At 42.5% G+C, this 18,564-nt stretch overlaps 1 protein-coding gene across 1 annotated transcript; it reads right to left on the bottom strand.

Moving 5' to 3' along the window:
• Positions 1-16,803: 16,803 nt before the first annotated feature.
• On the bottom strand, positions 16,804-17,769 carry LOC116569523 (olfactory receptor 10AC1). The gene has a single exon (XM_032305817.1). The coding sequence runs from the start codon at positions 17,767-17,769 to the stop codon at positions 16,804-16,806; it is 966 nt and encodes a 321-aa protein (XP_032161708.1).
• Positions 17,770-18,564: the final 795 nt, after the last annotated feature.

The raw sequence follows: 18,564 nt of genomic DNA, 5'->3' as shown, positions 1-18,564 counted from the left end.
TCTGATGTGATTCCCCCATACACACATACACACACAACACCACCACCACCACCACCACCACCACCACCACCACCACCACCACCCCACCTCCAAGAACCGACTCCAATTCCTTCTGGGGCCCTAGCTAAGGAACTTCATTTTTTTGCCCCTCCTTTCTAAAATGCTGATCCTCCCTTAGCAGGTTGTCTCATTCTATACCACATTGGAGGCATGCAGAATTGGGACATATATCCTGCAACCTAGTTGCCAGGAACATGTCTCAGATTGACCTATTTGGTGTGCTCCTCCACTGCTGCTCTGAAATCCCTTAACCTCTTTGGAGTTTCTGAGCCACCTCGAACAATCATGTCTTGACAGGTCTCCAGTGGGGATCAGGAAAGTATTTCCACTCTTGACCCTCTCCTCACCTATCACTTCTCTATCCTTGGGGAACTTGTCCCTCAAAGATATGGTCAGGACACATATATTAGACTTCTGCTTCCATTACTTTTTTCTTCCTTTATTTCTTCCCATACCTGTGTCAGTGGGAAAGGTTTTTCTCCTCTAAGGAATGCAGGGATGCCCCCTATATCCTTTCCTGAATTCCCTGTGCTCCTAGTTTATCAAAATCTCAGTTTGATAATTCAAATCCAAAGACTTTGGGTGCTTCAGGACAATAAGGAGTGTAGAATTAATCAAGATTAAACTATATTAATCTGATATACCTGGGTGCCTGGGTGGTTCAGTTGATTAAGTATCTGATTCTTGATTTTGGCTCAGGTCAGGATCTCAGGGTTGTAGGATGCACCCCAGTACGTCAGACTCCATGCTGAGTGTGGAGTCTCCTTGAGATTCTGTCTCCCTCTCCCTCTGCCCCTCTTACAAAAAACAAAAAACAAAAAACGAATAATCCCAAAGTATTATTTGTTATACCCACTATTTTTCACATAGTGCCCATCTTTCAGGAGGAATCAGGTACCTCTTCTGTCCTCTGTTCAGCTCATCACACCTGCCCCCACTGGACAAGTTGGATCTTCATTTTCAACTCCCTCAGTTTCCATTGAGGATATTCTCCTCACTTCTCTCTCCATGAGCTCTTTTAGTCTTTGTGCTCCATATGCATCCCGGCTATGATCTAGAATACAGTTTCTTCTTGGTCTTTGGCCTGGGTTGCCAGCTATTCTGTTCCATTCTGTTCTTCCATGTTTACAACTGACTGGGCCTATGGACCATATGGGTGGAGGGGATGGAGGGATGTAGCCACAACATATCTGACTGCAGGACCAAGCAACAACATGACAATCAGATTGTGATCACTAAGCAAAAGGTATGTGAAATATTTTGCTAAAAGACCCTGTTTGAATCTACTTGAGAGGCCCTTCTCAGTTCCCCTTGCTTAATACAGGGTTGGTCATAACTTGGGGACTGGGTATGTGCCGTGTCCTAAGGAATGAGAGAGGGAAACATTAATCTGTCAAATTCAGGTAGACACAGACCTGGCCAGAGCTGGACAATTGGTAAAGAACCAGTGCAGATGAGAATCAATATATGTCTGATGTCAAATCTTACGCTTTTTTTTACTAGACCATTCTGCCTCCACCATTCCTCCCTTTCTGAAATGACGTGGTTGCAAATGGAAGAATGCGGAGGTCTCTCGATGCTCTGACTTGCTGAAATTCTCTACATAGAGATATGCAAAAGGGGAGGCAGTATCTTTCTGCTTCAGAATCTTTTCCATGTCCCAATTAAGCAAAACCATATCTCTTTATACTCAAAAGGAGCAGGGAAAATGTTTCTGACTGGGTGTTTCCTGCCACTCTTAGATATGGTTGCTTCCTGGCCTTTATACGAGGAAACTGACTTGTTTTTTTCCTTTGAAGTCTGCTGACTCACTTCTAGGCCTAAACATTTGCCTCAATTTTGCCTTAACACTTTGGGTCCTGTGGTAGGCTAAATAATGCCCCCATCTCCCCACTAATGTCTTCATCCTGATCTCTGGAGCCTATGAATTTTACCTTCTATGGCAGAGGAGTTAAGTGATTAAGTTAAGAATTCTCAGATGGGGAGATTATCTGGGATGGTCCTGGATATCCCCAATATTATCACTAAATGCTAGAGCCCCTTCTCAACTGAGGCAGCAAGAAGTGTCCCTCAACGTGAACTAAGGCTGGCGGAGGAATCACCTATTCTGAGGAAAGCAGAATTCCTAACTTGTACTGTCTATTGGGGGACAAGATGATCAGAAAATTCTGCAAACAGAGTCCACAGTCTGAGGGACAGAGATGGAGAGGCAGAAGGTCAGATGCAAGAAGATAAGGCAAGGTACAGAGAACAAAGTAGAAACATTATTAATTGTGAATTAATGGCAGGGGAACCTCGGGGTGAAGAATAAGGAAAGAGATGAGAATCTGTATTAGATTCCTATTGCCGCTAAAATAAACGACCACACATTTAGTGGTTTAAAACAAAAAAAATTTATTATCTTATAGTTCTGGGTGTCAGAAGTCCAAAACCTTTTTACTGGGCTCAGGTCAAGCTGTTGGCAAAGCTTGTTCCTTTTGGAGACTTCAGAAGAGAACACTTTCCTTGCCTTTTTTAGAGGCCACCTGCCTTCCTTGACTCGTGAGTGCTTCCTCATATCACTGCTGACTCTTCTTTCTATCAACACATCTTTTTCTGACTCCGATCTTCCTGCCTTTCATGTGGTAAGTGTGGAGTGCAGGCATGTCTGTGCTCAGCTTCTTGCCTCCTTTGCCCCTGTGCGGGGTTGTTTCAGGACACAAGTCACAATAGCTCAAGGACTTATTGACTCTCTGGGTCCCAGAGGCATTTTACATCATCTAAGCTACTTATGAAGACCCCAGCTGCTTCCTCCTTTTTCTCCAAAGGCTTTGCAACTTGTATAAAAGAACAGTAAAATGGATTCCATTTCTGTTTTGCCTCTGTGTGAGAACAACCAGATCAGTGCTTTATGTCCAAATTTTCCAAAGAGAAGAGCTTTTGCAGAGCTTTCAGAGAGGATTTCTAAAATCAACTGGTGGCTCTTGTCCCATCCCCCCAGCCCAGTATGAAAGGGTTGAAATTGAAGAGGAGGGAGAAAAGATCGAAGAAAAGAGTTTCTTGGAGAGAGTTGGTATTTGTTAGTGTTTGTCATCCCTCACCTCCATGCATAAAGAATGGGAGGGTTTCCCTCCCACCTGAGGCCATTCGTTGTCTTCTGTTACTCTGTACCCCTTGAGTTTGGGAAGCTAAGGACTGGTAAGAGGAGCCATGGCTAGAGAAGCTAGAGAAGGCAAAGCAGAGAAGGAAGAGGGCTGCAGGGCAGTAGATGGCCTTTCACCTGAAGGTGCAACAGAGTTGGTTGAAGGTTTCTTGTAGATCAGACATGGGCTCAGTGGAAGTGAGTCAGCCAGGTGTCACTGATTCTTCCCCAAGAGACTGCTTGGAAGGGAAATGTGACCCTCACAGAAGGGTGGACCTTCAGATACCCAGAGATTTAGGGAGAAACTATTTGTGGTCACCAGAGCTGGGGGAGAAGAGGGAAATATTTGTTGGGGAGAGCAGAAACTTTTAGGACATCAAGGGAACTGCAGTGAACCCAGGGAAGAATCTCTGAGGAAATTGTGAAGGTGCTTTTGAATACAGCTGACCTTGGGAATCTGCTCTCAAAGGGCACCATTGCTGGTCAAGAAAGACATTTCCACCTCTTACTGGTATCTTTCCCCTGCTCCAACCTAGGAAAAGTCAGGAGCAGTCTAGTGAAGACCAGTCAGGAGACAGAGGTGAGGAAGGAGTCTAGAGAATAGGAAGAAGCAGACCCTTCTAATGTAGGCTTCTGGAGTTGAGGGTGAAGAGAAGTGTCGACTTGGAATGAGAGTCATATTTATTTTATTATGTTTTGTATTTTATATTGATATATATATTTATATCTATAGCTTTATAAAAAGCTACTTTTAATAATGAAATAATAATATTTTGGGGACTGAAAGCACCTGGAGAGTTTTTACTTTCCAAGAGGAGCCAGGGCATCAATGCTCCATGTTGTGGATTTGGTTCAGGAATGGGGGAAGAACTATCCCCATGGTGTAGGTTTGAGAGTATGGGGGTCAAAAGGAATAAAGTTAGTTGGCTAATACTCTGAGAATTCAGCATGTTCAGTTAACCATTTCTTAGTTTCCAGAATATGATAGACTTGAGATCTTGTGGTTTGAAGCCTGGAATTCCATCTTGGCCATGACCTTTTCCCAAGACTATCAAACCTGTTTCGGGCTTGGATGGACTCTGTGTAGCCAAGGTTGTTTTATTTACTTAGCAGACCGTGGCCTGGCTGAGGTACTAATGCCTGGTGACTAAAGGCATAAGTTCTAAACTCTGAATGCATGCATTTAAATCTTGGCTCTCCTCCAGTACATTTATGACATTGGACAAGTTGAAGTCTCTGTTGCCTCAGTCCCCTCAGATGTCAAAAGGAAAGAATGATAAAATGAAAGCCAGTGTTACTTCCACTCCAGCAGGTGATTAAACATGATTTGTGTTGGTTCTCCACATTTTTTCACTATTGGCTGGGACCTGGCAGCCATTGCATGACTGTGGGGCTTTCATGAGGATTAAATGAGGTAGTCCATGTAAAGCACTGAGCACAGTGTCTAGTCTATGGTGAACCCCCCACAAATGTGAGGTATTTTTATGTTTGAAATACTGCCAACACTTCATTTTTAAATTTTTCTTCCAAATTTTTATTTAAACTCAAGTTAGTTAACATACAGTGTAATATTGGCTTCAGAAGTAGAATTTAGTTATTCATCACTTGCATATAACACCCTGTGCTCATCCTAACAAGTGCCCTCCTTAATGCCCATCACTCATTTAGCCCATTCCCCGCTCACCTCCACCTTCAGTTTGTTAAGAGCCTATGGTTTGCTTCCCTCTTTCTCTTTTGCTTTTCCCTTCCCATATATTCATCTTTTTTGTTTCCAAAATTCCACATATGAGTGAAATCACGTGGTACTTGTTTTTATCAGACTGACTTATTTTGCTTAGCATAATGCACTCTAGCTCCAGCCATGTCACTGCAAATGGCAAGATTTCATTCTTTTGATGGCTGAGTAATATTCCAGTGTGTGTGTGTGTGTGTGTGTGTGTGTGTGTATGTATACATACACATACATGCATACACACATATACACATACACACACCACATCTTCTTTATCCATTCATCAGCCAGTGTACACTTGGGCTCTTTCCATAGTTTGGCTATTGTTGATAAGGCTGCTATAAATATCAGGGTGCATGTACCCTGTCTAATCTGTATTTTTGTATCTTTTAGGTAAATACCTTGTGTGCAATTTCTGGGTTTCAGGGTATTCTATTTTTAACTTTTAAGGAACCTTCATACTGTTTTCTAGTGTGGCTGCACCTGTTTGCATTCCCACAGCAGTGTAAGAAGTCTCCCCCTTTTCCACATACTCACAAACATCTGTTGTTTCTCGTGTTGTTAATTTTAGCCATTCTGACAGGGTGAGGTGCTAGCTCATCGTGGTTTTGATTTGCATTTCCCTGATGCTGAGTGATGTTGAGCATCTTTTCTTGTGTCTATTAGCCATCTGGATGTCTTTGGAAAAGTGTCTATTCATGTCTTCTGCCCATTTATTGGCTAGATTATTTGTTTCTTGGGTGTTGAGTTTGATAAGTTCTTTATTGATTTTGGATACTAGCTCTTTATCTGATAAGACATTTGGAAATATCTTGTCCCATTCTGTAGACTGCCTTTTAATTTTGTTGATTGTTTCCTTCCCTGCCTGGAAGGTTTTTATCTTTTATTTTTTTTTTAAGATTTAATTTAATTATTTGAAAGAGAGAACATGAAGGGGGGGTGGGACAAAAAGAGAGGGAGAAGCAGAATCCCCATTGAGCAGGGATCTCAACGTGGGGCTCCATCTCAGGACCCTGAGATCATGACCTGAACTGAAGGCAGACATTTAATCGACTGAGCTACCCATGTGCCCCTGGAAGCTTTTTATCTCAGTGAAGTCCCAATAGCTCATTTTTGCTTTTGTTTCTGGCAGCATATATCTAGCAGAAGTTGCTATGGCCAAGGTCAAAGAGGTTATTGCCTGTGTTCTTCTCTAGGATTTTGATGGATTCCTGTCTCACATTTAGGTCTTTAATCCACTTTGAATTTATTTTTGGGTATAGTGTAAGAAACTGGTCCAGTTTCATTCTTCTACATGTTGTTGTTCAGTTTTCCCAGCACAATTTGTTGAAAAGACTGCCTTTTTTCTATTGGATATTTTATTCTGCTTGTCAAAGATTAGTTAATCATACAGTTATAGGTCAATTTCTGGCTTTTCTCTTCCATTTCATTACTTGATTTGTCTGGTTTTGTGCCAGTACCATACTGTCTTGGTGACTACAGCTTTGTAATATAGCATGAAGTCCAGAATTGTGATGTCTACAGCTTTGTTTTGCTTTTTCAGGATTGCTTTGGCTATTTGTGGTCTTTTGTAGTTCTGTACAAATTTCAGGATTGTTTGTTCTAGCTCTGTGAAAAATTACCACCAACACTTTAGAAGAGAGGTGCTAGTCAAACTAGTGCTACAAATAGAAAGTAAAATTTTTCCTTCGTACATTTACTTCTATCCTGTTGAGCCTTGTAAACTCAATTTTTTCTAGTTTTCCCTTTTGCAAAATACAAGCTGTTCCAACAGTTCTCTGCATCAAAATCAAAGTGTTTTATGCTGATTTGGGAATTTTGTGAGACATTTTGGAAGTATCTTTTTAGAAGCTTCCATGGCCTCCATGGTTTTGTTACCCCTCAAACTTTGCGTTAAGTGCAGAAAGCTTCAGAACTCCTGGCCCATGGAGCTGTGGAGGGCAGCTGGGTCTAGCCCACAAGCAGAGGCTAGATTCCAGCTCAGGAAGCCTTCTTCCAGCCAGGTGAGGTGGGTATGGGGACACTGAGGCATCAGGGAAGTTATAAAAGAAAATGAGTATAGGGGCTGGGAATGATTATCAAAGAGCAAATATGGGTCCAGAAGCTATCCACAGAGATAAGAACCCCTTCTCATCTTGCCCCTGCTCCTATTAACAGTGAACTTACTGCTGGTGTCATAAAGGGTGGAGATGGAAGGGTCTGTCTTAGAAACTGCCTTATAGACTTCTTCCCTCTCTCCATCTATCTCCAAGTCCAGTGGGCGAAAAAAATCCAAAGGAATTCCCTCAGCTGCCATAAGAAAGTCACCTGACTTTCCTGATCTGTTCTTGCAGATGGGGGTTCAACTTCTCTTCATCATAAAAAAGGAAAAAAACTTCATTTGCATTGTGTTTAATTATTTTTAAGGAATTTCATCAGCACTATCTCACTGGGGAAGGAGAAATCGAGGCTGAATTGGGCTATATAAATTTTTCCAAGGTCAAATATTTCCTAAATCTGACTCCAAGGGTTCTGACTCCAGCCTACATTAGATTGGCTCTTTGCATTTATTAATGGCCAAATCTAACCATCTAGGAAAAGTCTATTCTTTTCTTTTTAAATTGAAGTATAGTTGACACACCATGTTATGCAGTTTCAGGTGTTCACTGTTGTGATTCCACAGCTCTATACATTATACTTTTTTCACCACAAGTGTAGCCACCATCTGTCACCAAACAATGCTATTACAATAGCACTATGTTCCCTGTGGGGTACCTCTCATCCCCATGACTTATTCATTCCATAACTGAAAGCCCGTACCTCCCGCTCTCTACTCATTTTTGTCCATCCCCCCATCATTTTGTTCTCTGTATTTATGGATCTGTTTCTGCTTTTTTGTTTGTTAATTTTTTTTATTTTTAGATTCCACATATAGGTGAAATCATATGGTATTTGTCTTTCTCTGACTTATTTCATAGCATAATAACTTCTAAGTATACCCATGTTGTCTCAAATGTCAAGATCTCATTCTTTTTTTTTTTTCATTCTTTTTCATGACTGAGTAACATTCCATTATAGCTACCTCATATCTTCTTTATCTGTCCTTCTATTGATGAATGTAGGTTGGCTCTTTTAAGAATCTAGTGGGAGCAGTGCTAAAATCATTATTACCACCACACCATCAAACATGTTTAAAATCCTATACTATCAGTTTGAAGTAGCAATAAGATCAGTGGAATGATTTTGAAGGCTTCTGCTTATAAAAAAGATACGCATTTAAAGAAAAAAAAAGATACCTATTTCAAAACCTTTGACAAGAAATTTTAAGATACCTAGATTGTCCAAATATTTACTCCAAATTTCTTTCCAAGAAAAACAACAAGACTATTAAAGCTAGCATATTATTTTTAAAAATCAAGTATGTCACATAAGTTATGTTTTTAAGATTATCTATATGTGCCTTTTATGGTTGGGAGCCTTACATTCAAATTAGGGATGGTTTATACCCACTTTATAAGACTTTAGAATATTTATTTCACCACATCAAATTGTTTAGAAAGTTTGTTTTTTATTTTTATTATTATTTATCTTTTAAATTTTTTATTTATTATATTATATAGAATATATTAAATTATTAAATGTGTATATTATGCATCCTATATAATAATAAAATTATGAATTGTAAAAATTTATAAGTAAATTATTTTACTTATTTTTAATTAATTGTTTGTTTTATTTATTTTTATTTTATGATCTATTTTTGGCCACATAGAGGACTAATTTAGTGACAATTTTTGGATAGAGAATTATCTGCTGATAATACTGTTCTTTTAGGAAAATGTAATTTATAGCATGATACACGACCTGAAGATGTAAATTGCCAGGAATATCATAGGTAAATATTTTTTTAAATAGTTAAATGTGAATTTCTTCTGCTGAAGATTTTAATTTTAACTACTCATGCAGCAAAAACATTTTTATCGATGATAAGTTACTTTCAGTTTTAGAAGTGACATTAGACAAAGCTGAAATAAGCCCATATTTTGCAAACATAATCACACCATAACTGAAACTCCTTAGACTTCCTTTTCTAAGGATTGCATCCACCACATGAACTGTAAATCCCAGTGCACTGAAAGGTTATTGATTTCACTGTAGAGTGTGATAAATTGAGGAAGTGAGGGCTACCTCATATGTCACACAGCAAGCCTTTCTAAAAATCACCCTAAATGTCTTTTGATTTTTTTCCTTGAAATCCCTCTGCCCATTATAGCTACCTCTTTCCCCATAGCCTAGGCTTCCTCAGCCAGATGCCCATGTATTAGTTTGTTTCTGGAAAGAGCAGTGTGAAGAAGCAGGCATCCCATGTAGAGAAGGAGATGATGGAAGGATCCAGGTTCTCAGGACAGGTCTGGTATCCAGTGCCCAGCATCATACATGGTCTGTCCTAGAAGCAGAGGCTTGCAGTCTTCACCAAAGCATTCTGCTGGGTGGAGTAGGTAGGTTCCTGGCTTCACTGACAACATACCCAACTTTACAGCCCTCCTAGGGATTCTACAGGTATTTTAATAGCCATAACAAACATTTTTTTTTTTTTTTTGCTTAAATTGCTTAAATTACAATAGTGGATTGTTATTATTTTTTTAGTGCAACCAAAATACTTACTGATCTACCTGTTGATCTCAACCTCAATCCATAAGCCAGGTCTCAGTCTTTTCAGAGATTTCACTTTACTAGGCTTCTTACCTCAGAACTCCCTTGTTAGGTAAGGAGAGAGGCAGAAAGCAGTCCAGAAAAACAAAAACTGCAACCACCTTGGGATCCTCAGTTCATCCAGGAAAACAATGACAAAAAATGAGAGCAAATATACAAGAGCTTGTAGACAGACCTACCCAAGAAATACCCAAGTAGAGGTGAAAAGGGTAGAATGCAGCCTGCTTTCTCCTTTTCCTGTAATCCCAACTAGCAACCCCCTTGCCCATGCTCTACTACATATACACCCTCTTTCCTCTAATATATGTATGCCATTTCAGGGTATAGGGCTTGAGGTGTAGGGGTACACATGTTCTTTGCCTAGAATAACTTTGAGACTTCAGCGTTCAGTCCTGCCCGTCAGAAAATATCCCCCATTAATGATGATTTAATGCCAGATACTGTTTTAGCACATTTCCTGTATTAACTTTAATTTTTACAATAGGTGATATGAGACAGGTACTAATATCAATTCCAGATTATCCAGTGAAGACTCACAGGTCCAGGGAGGTTAGAGTAACTTGTCCAAGGTCACAGTTAGGAATTCAGGGGCCCGGAATTCAGAACTAAGTAGCCTGGCACAATGCCCCAGCGATGGTCATAGCACTGCCACTTTTCTCCAAGAGGGTCTACCTTGCCTCTATAGCTGCCATGTTCCAGGAATGCTCTGGTGAAGGGCTTTACTTTCCTCTTCATGGATATGTGTTTATTTGTAATGATAGAATGGATTAAGCTCATTTCCTTTGATGTTTCCCACAAGGGTAGTGACTCCTTTAGGGAGCAGCTGAAGTTTGGAGGCAATCTGGACCTCTGCGATAAGGCCCTAAGACTAACATGCCAGCAACAGCCAGAAGAGGAAACCGACCCTATAGGGGATGGGAATACCTGATGATTAAGGAAGATTATATGGTTATGAGGCCTTTTCCTATCATTATGAGATGAATAAGGTGCTTGTACCCATTGTCAGGAGGCACAGACATCTTAGTTGTCTACCACGTGGAACTGGAATGTCAGAAACTCTAGGTAAAGATTTAAGTCATTAATAGAATGGCTAAACTGTTATCTATGTCTCAAATTTCTTGAAGACTTGTGGCCCCCACAGGGCTACACAAGTATTAGTTCTGTAAGTGGGCCTTAAAACTAGATGTAGGAAACAGTTTCATATGCAGAGGAATTTCATAAAGGTAAATCAGCATCTTCCATGTTTACGTCACCTTCCTTTATCCGGTCTGCATGACCACATTCTAATTCTCTCCCCTCTGCCCCTTCTAACCTGCTTGTCCTGGTATCGGCCTAGCTTGTGGAAGTGTTCACTGACACAAACTGTGATTCTTAGTGATCTAGCCACCTCCCCTCACTTAGAACTGTCCACTTCAAGGATAAGACCTCGTGCCATCAGAGAAGTGGGAATTTTCCTATCTTAAAGATGTTTTTATGCTCGAGTTCAAGCTTTGGCAGAGAGTAGCAGTAAGAAATGTATGAGTGTTTGAGATGGGACCTGGAACTCAGGCGGAAGGATTACATTTAAGTGAGGGGGGACAACCTCTCTGAAGGGCTGGAGTCTCTTATACTGCCACTCAATCTTCTCAATCTTCGCTGCACCTCACAATTACTTAGGGGGCAGCTTTTAAAAATTCCAATGCCTGACCTTCATAAGACCGATTCAGTCAGAATCCTTAGTATTTGGTTCCAGACAGCAGTATTTTTAAAGGACTTCCAGTGATTTCAGTGTGCAGCCAAGTGAGGGACCCACTGAAATCGATGTATTGTGGATGGAGGCTAATTTCTGGCTGAGTCTAAATCTGTTAAAATTCCAGTGGCACCAACGTGAAGAGCTGTGAGAGCTTCTTCAGCAGTTCTAAGGGCTCACAGATCTGTATTTGAGAAGTTACACATGCTGTCTTAGAGTCTGTGTCTTTTATTTTCTATACTTTATCTTCTGACATCTTGGGGGCCTTGCTGGTTGAGGATAGGCCTCCTGCCCCTCCCAGAGCTAGCTAATTCCTTGAGATACTAAACCAGCTTCCTGTGACTGTGCCTTTCATATGCAAACTGACCAGTTCTGAACGCGTATCCTCAACTACCCCCTTCATCTGACTCTTCTGTACCAAACCAGCAAGTTGCCTGCCCTGTAACCCCAGGGCCAGGTCAGCTAAACCAGACAGCTAGAGACCCCTCTGATATCCCAGAGCCCCCTGAAATTATTCAAACTATCCAATTAAACTTGGATAAGGAAAGCTCAAGCTTTCCTACCTTGCCTTGCCCATTCTTTCCCACAGAAATCACAAGAAAGTCTCAAGGCCCTGCTTTCCCTTCTTTCTGCCTCCCGACTGACCCATGCTTCCCCAAGTGGTCCTTCATGGTGTGATGCATCCCTTCTCTTGGGAATTGTAACTAATAAACTCCTACTGTCAAGGGCTAGTTGTCTCTCTGTCTGTTACCTTACGGTATCTGATGAAAAAAAAATCCCAGGTACAAAACTTGAAGCATTTGAAATCCAATTTTACTTCCCATTCCAGCAGGTGATTAAACATGGTTTGATTTGGTTCTCCATATTTCTTCCATGTTGGCTGAGGCCTGGGAGACATTGCACGATCCCTGAGTAGATGGCATTTCTAGATGTGGGGTTTGTTGTTTGCCTTCCAGGACTTGCACGTGCTGAGGCCTTTGCTGAGGTTTGTACAGGTGAATTTGGTGCCCTCTGGGCTGGATTAGACATCCTTAAAGATATCTCTGGTGCCAGTACCATGTTATTCTAGAAATAGTAGTATCATTTGGCACTGTTAACCACTCCATCCTTGAAATGCTCTTTCCTTGACTTTCATGATGCCGCACTCTCTTTGATTCTCTTCTACTCTCCTGCTTGCTCTTTAAACAAACAAACAAACAAACAAACTTCTCTGTGCGTTCTGCCTTCTCTGCCTAGCTTTTATTTTTATTTTGAAACCATTTGTTGAATAAGTAAAATATATGTATGCAAGAAGGGTATTCAATGAAGAGTAAAGGTCTGTCTCACCCTATGCTCCAGTTCCCCAGACTTTTAATTTGGTTACAATATGTATGTATATGTAAAATATACAGGACATATACAGACACGTGATATGTACATACACGCATTCTATGTGTTTTTATAAATAAATGCTATTATACCGTAACACTGACTTATTCACTCTTTCATTCAACAATGTACTAGAAGCTAAACATGCCAGACACTGTCTAGGAACAGGAAATACTGTGGTGAATAGACCCATTTTCATAGAGTTTATATTCTGCTGGGAGGGACAGGTAATTAAAACATTAAAAAGAAAGAAACATCATTTCAAATAATGAGAGATGATTAGAAATTAAAGCATGATAATGTGATGGAAGACAGAGAGGCAATATTATATTGCACGATCAGTGAAGTCTTCTACAAGGAATTAGTATTTGAGTCCAGACAGCATCTGAATGACAAAGAGCCAGTCTCTGAAAATGGAGGGAAGAGCACAGGAGTGGAAATCACAAGTAAAAAGGCCAGAATCAAGGATGACTACAATGTATACTATTGCTGTATACCTTGCTTTTTCACTTGACAACACATAAAAGATGGCTTCGTGTCTGTCACTGATTAAACTGCTTTTTCTTTTCAGCAACTGTATAGGATTCCATTAAATGGATAAACCATAATGTACTTAACTGGTCACATATTATTATTTAAATAAAAAAATTTTTTTTTTGCTGATCCAAGCAATTTTGACAGGAATATTTCTGAACATACATATTTGCCCATAAGACAGATAACATTGGTAAGGACATACCCGGGAAGTAGAGTGATAGGAACAAATGATATGTGCCTTTAATTCTAATTAATATTTAATTGATGTACCCAGTTGCCCTCTATAGAATTGAACAAATGTGTACTTTCAGCAACAAGGTATGGGAGTCCATATTTCACCCTTAAGCTGTGTGTTTGCCCTTCGAGTATCATCTAAATAAATGCTCCAAATAGCATTTTAAAATTTTATTTTGAACTTTTCTCATGAATGAGGTAAAAATTCTTTTCCTATGAGTAAAAACCTTGCTTCTCTTTTTCTTTGCCCATTTCTTCTTTGTGAGTCTTCATCTTTTTCTTACCAGTTGGCAAGAATTCCTTCTGCATTTATGAAATGGGCCTCTTCCATATGTTAAGTATGGAAGTTCATCTCTTGTTTCATTTTGTTTAAGGTAGTGTCCCATGAATCAAGCTGTTTTACATCTAGTTAACAAATTATATGTTTTGTGTCATGCTCAGTCAGTCCACCCTTCAGTGCTGCTGTTCCTCATAGTCCTTTTGTTGGAACTGCTCTGATCCTCCTGTCTCTTCTGTTCTTCGCGGCCGTGTCAGTTGCGACTAAGCCGGTGAATTCCAAATATGTTTCTCTAGCCCCCATTCTCCTCACTTATACCCACCTGCCAACCATATAGCTCCACACCCCATGTCAACGTTATCCATACTGAATTCACCTTCTCTACCTTGTCCGGCCCTCAACCTAGTTATTCTTCCTTTGCGCTCCATCTCCGGGGGCCTGTTCTGCCATCTTCTCCAGGTAATCTGTGTCATGCCTGACTCCTCTTTCTTTTTTATCCCTAAGCAATTTGCATTAAGTTTTGCTATAGCTACCTTCTAAATCTTTCTCTACCCTGTTCACTGCCCTCCATTTCTAGTACCACTTGCCTAAAATGGGCCAACATTATCTCCAACCTGTACTTCTATCTAGGCTTCCTAGAAAATATATTTTTGTCATGTCCTTCCCAGTTCCTTCTTACCACAGTAGTCAGTGTTCAGATTGGATCATATCACTTTCCCCTTTGAACATCTTTAACTGCTTTTCCTTCTTTTCCTCTTCCCTGCCCACCCACCCCTTCTCTTTTCTCCTCTTTTTACTTTAGAGTGAAGCCCAAACTTTTAGTATGGCTTGAAGGCTTGTGTGCTCCAGTGCCGCTAGCATAATCTCTTAATACTTGAAATACTTAGCCCTCCAACCACCCATTTTCACCAATTAGAGTCAGTCCCATCAATAAGCTCCTGGAATGTATAATGGTCTCTTTTGACTTGGTGCATTTGCCCATGCTTTTCCTCTGCCTGGATGTTCCTTTCCCAGCTGTCTTTGTTTGGCTCAGCTATCCCTTCTTGCACTGAGGTCCTAACACATCACTCAATCATAACCTTTTCCTGATGCCCCTACCACCCCATCTCTAGGCTAATTTCTTCCCACAGGGTCATGTATTTTTCCCATCATGGTACCTGTCACATAATATTGCAATGCCTATTTATTTGCCTGAGTCCCCTATAGATTTTAAATTACACATGGGCTTCATCTTCATTCCTTGAGTAATTTGGGTTGAGGTGCTCAAAATCCTTGGCATTTTAATCACAGTTGAATCCTTAACTGTCAAGTTCTTGGCATGGAACCATCACTCAATAAACAACTATTTATTATGCATATAGATAAATGAGTAGCTTCTGGGATTTTCCCAGTGTACCCTAACATTTGTACTTAAGGTTTTGTGCCTGTTTGTCCCCTTTATTATGCCAAGATATTCGAATGTAACATTGTTTAGAAACAGTCACATCAAGGGACTTTATCTTCTTTGTTGGTTTTACATCATAATGTAGATTAGTAATTCTTTAGTAATTAATTCTAAATTAGTAATTCTTCCTTTCAGTGTCTCCTCCCTGTTTCTATGACAGCAATATTTCCTGCAGACCATGGGTGGATTAAAGTTCCTTGGTACATTTCTACCCTGTACCACACACTGGACCTGTCCCTGCAAAGCTTACTCTAGTTCCTCTCTACTCCCGAACTGTTAGTGAGGAGACAGTTTTTAGCCAAGCGGGTGCAGGCCTTTATCTCCATGATGGAGGGTAAGAAGTCTCTATGATTCAATGAACAGGCCCCCAAAATGCTTGTTCTTAAGTAACAGTTGTTTCTGTATAAAAGTAACATCCATTGAGAATGATTAGGAGAAATCTGGAAATATATAGTCAAGAAAATAAAAATGATCCATAATCTCATCCTATAGGGAACAGTTATTAACATTTTGGTGAGTGACATCACCTAGTTCATGGTCCCAGTGTACATCTGTAAACCCAAGTCTACCCTTCTCTGGAGCCTGTGTTCTGGATTACCGGATCTGCCTCAATCAGCATCTTCACAGGTTTGTCCTGGCAGCATTTCAGCGCCACAAGTTCAACCCAGAAGCCTCCATCACCACCTTTCCAACTTGCTCCTGCGTTCTCTTTTTTATCAAATGGCACCACCACGTTCCTAGTGACCCAGATTAGAAGTGCTCCTTAGCTCCCTTTTCTTTCACACCTCCATATCCAGTCAAGGTTCTGTAGTCTCCACGTCTTGCATATCTCTTGACTCCATGTCCCTAATCCCATGTGTCAGTCCTCTGGTCCAGACTCCATCACCTTGTCCACACTCCGTCACCTTTCTCCTGTAATAGGGCGGAGCTCCCCAGACAGGCCTCCACGGGCCTGGGTCCTTCTCCATACTGTGGCCAGAGGGAGGACACAGGAACCGCCAGTCAACAGCTCACTCTGGGAATTCACTTCTTTCTGCTGTTTACAGGGTCTTTCCCCCAATGTCCCCGCCCCTGTTGGACCCTTGTAGCTTCGACCATTCTTTACCCTCCTCTTCTGATTGGCCTCTACTCAACTTCTAGTAATCCACTTAGTCACCCTTGTTTTACAAGAGGTTTTCCCTGACTCCCTCTCCTCTCAAAAAGTCTACCACAGAGACTCCTCCTCAGGAGCCATTCTATCCATTGCCTCTTCACCCCTTCTGCTCCCATCTGTGAGCCCCAGTGGCCAAGAGTTGTGCCTTCTTCATCACTGTGAGCCCATCACCCTGCACAGGGCCCAGTGCATGGCGAGAACCAGCAAGTGCTGATGGGGCCACTGTCTTTAGGTCTAGGGTCTATACCTCACTGTCTTTGGCCATTCCTCAAAAAGAGGGGTTGGAGGATGGATCACCTGCTGGGAGACTCTTCTTTTGTGGCCACTTTTACAGGTTCTCTTTCCCCAATCCAGTCATTGAGTCCCCCCTGGTGGCGTTCCTGACACAGACACCTCCTGACAGAGAAAACTTTAGGGAGCAGAGCTGTCCCCTCTGGCCTGGCACCCTGCCTGCTGTCAGGGCCCACGCAGACCTTGTCCCTGCCGCCCGCGCCCCAGCACCCTGCGGATGGCAGCAGTGATTTCGCGGTTGCGCAGGCTGTAGATGAGTGGGTACAATAGTGGCGTGACATTGGTGTAGACAAGTGCAAGTGTGCGGTCCCGCCGCGGGGAGTAGCTGGACTTGGGCCGCACATACATGAAGGTGGCACAGCCATAGTGTAAGAAGGTGACAGCCAGGTGCGAGGCGCAGGTGGAGGCAGCCTTGCGCCGACCCCCAGGGGAGCGCAGGCGGTGCAAGGCGGCAGCGATGGCGCCGTAGGAGGACAGAATGAGCAGTGAGGGCAGCAGCAGGAGCACCAGGCAGGCGCCCAGCAGGGGAAGCTCATCAACGTAGCTCCGTGTGCAAGCCAGGTCCAACAGTGCCGTGATGTCGCAGAAGAAATGCACCAGCAGGCGGGAGCCACAGAAGGGCAGGTGGAAGACAGCCACTGTGAGCCCCACGGATACTGCCAGTCCCCCAAGGCAACAGGCCAGGGCCAGCCTTGTGCATAGCCCTGGGGTCACTACTGAGGTGTAACGCAGCGGGTGGCAAATAGCTACATAGCGATCGTAGGCCATGGTGGCCAGCAGGAAGCACTCAGCCCCACCCAGAGCCACGAACATCTGCATCTGAACAGCGCAGCCCAGAAAGGAGATGGGGCTGCCCCTGCCAGGGCCTGGTGCGGCCAGGTCGGCCAGGGAGCGGGGCACCACCACCAGAGTGTAACAGAGCTCGATGGCTGACAGCTGGCACAGGAAGAGCAGCATGGGCGGCCGGCTGGGCACTGAGGCCACGGCCACAAGGATGAGCAGGTTCCCGCCCAGGGTGGCTAGGTGCACAGCCAGCAGCAGCAAGAAGAGCACCGGCCTCAGGTGCGGGAACTCAGAGAAGCCCTGAAGGAGAAAGCCACAGGGCATGGTGGCATTGCTGGAGCTGTCCATGCACTGGCTTGCCCAGAGGTACCTGTAGGGAAAGAAATGGGGACAGGGAGAGCTTGAGGGTATAGCTCCTCCGCCCCACTGGTTGAGGAAAGGCTAGATGGAATTTAGAGGCTGGGAGGAAGTAGTGGCTGCAGAGAGGGGGTATGGCTCCCAGGTGCATTACCAGCCGCCCTGACACTTCTTCCCACCCCCACACACTTCGTGTTGGCCTTTTATTAACTTATGTAGTTTTGCCTGCCTCCTGGACTAGAATTCTCAACATGCTTTTTCCAAAGAAGCCTTAAATTTGGGCCCTTTCCTTACAGTGTATCACTCTTGACCTCCACTTACACTCCCTGCCTTCAGATCTTAGTTGTTATTTGTTGGGTCCTGTATTGCCAGGAGTATTACACTGCTCTCAGCCTCAGCTCCTCAAGGCAGCGAGTGTGTCTTTACGCCCTGTTTCTGTTTCCTCCTCCCTGCCCTACTCTATCACTTTGAGCTGCTTTCTGTGGTGTGTCACAAAATCACAAAAACAAGATACAGATGAAGACCTTAGTGATAATCTCATACAACCTCATGATTTTAAAAAGGAAAATAAAGCTGGTGGGACATGTCTAGGGAAGGCTTAACCACTCACAGAAAGCTAGGAACAGAATCTGCATTCCTGAGGCTGAAGTAGAACTTCCCATGATCCCATAAGTAGCCCAAAAAAAAAAAAAAAAAGTCACTGGGATGAGTTGGTCAATCTGTATTGATTTAGCCTTAAATAGAGACCCAGTTCCGTTCCAGGTGCTGAGGCAGACACTCAGGCAG

The sequence above is a fragment of the Mustela erminea genome, chromosome 11 (genome assembly GCF_009829155.1).
Source record: "Mustela erminea isolate mMusErm1 chromosome 11, mMusErm1.Pri, whole genome shotgun sequence".
In the NCBI taxonomy this organism is placed as follows: Eukaryota; Metazoa; Chordata; class Mammalia; order Carnivora; family Mustelidae; genus Mustela; species Mustela erminea.
This window is presented reverse-complemented; position numbering and strand designations above follow the sequence as displayed.

What these genes read in the sequence shown, in the direction of transcription:
- LOC116569523 (XM_032305817.1), bottom strand. Translation starts at nt 17,769, where the DNA reads ATGGACAGCTCCAGCAATGCCACCATGCCCTGTGGCTTTCTCCTTCAG.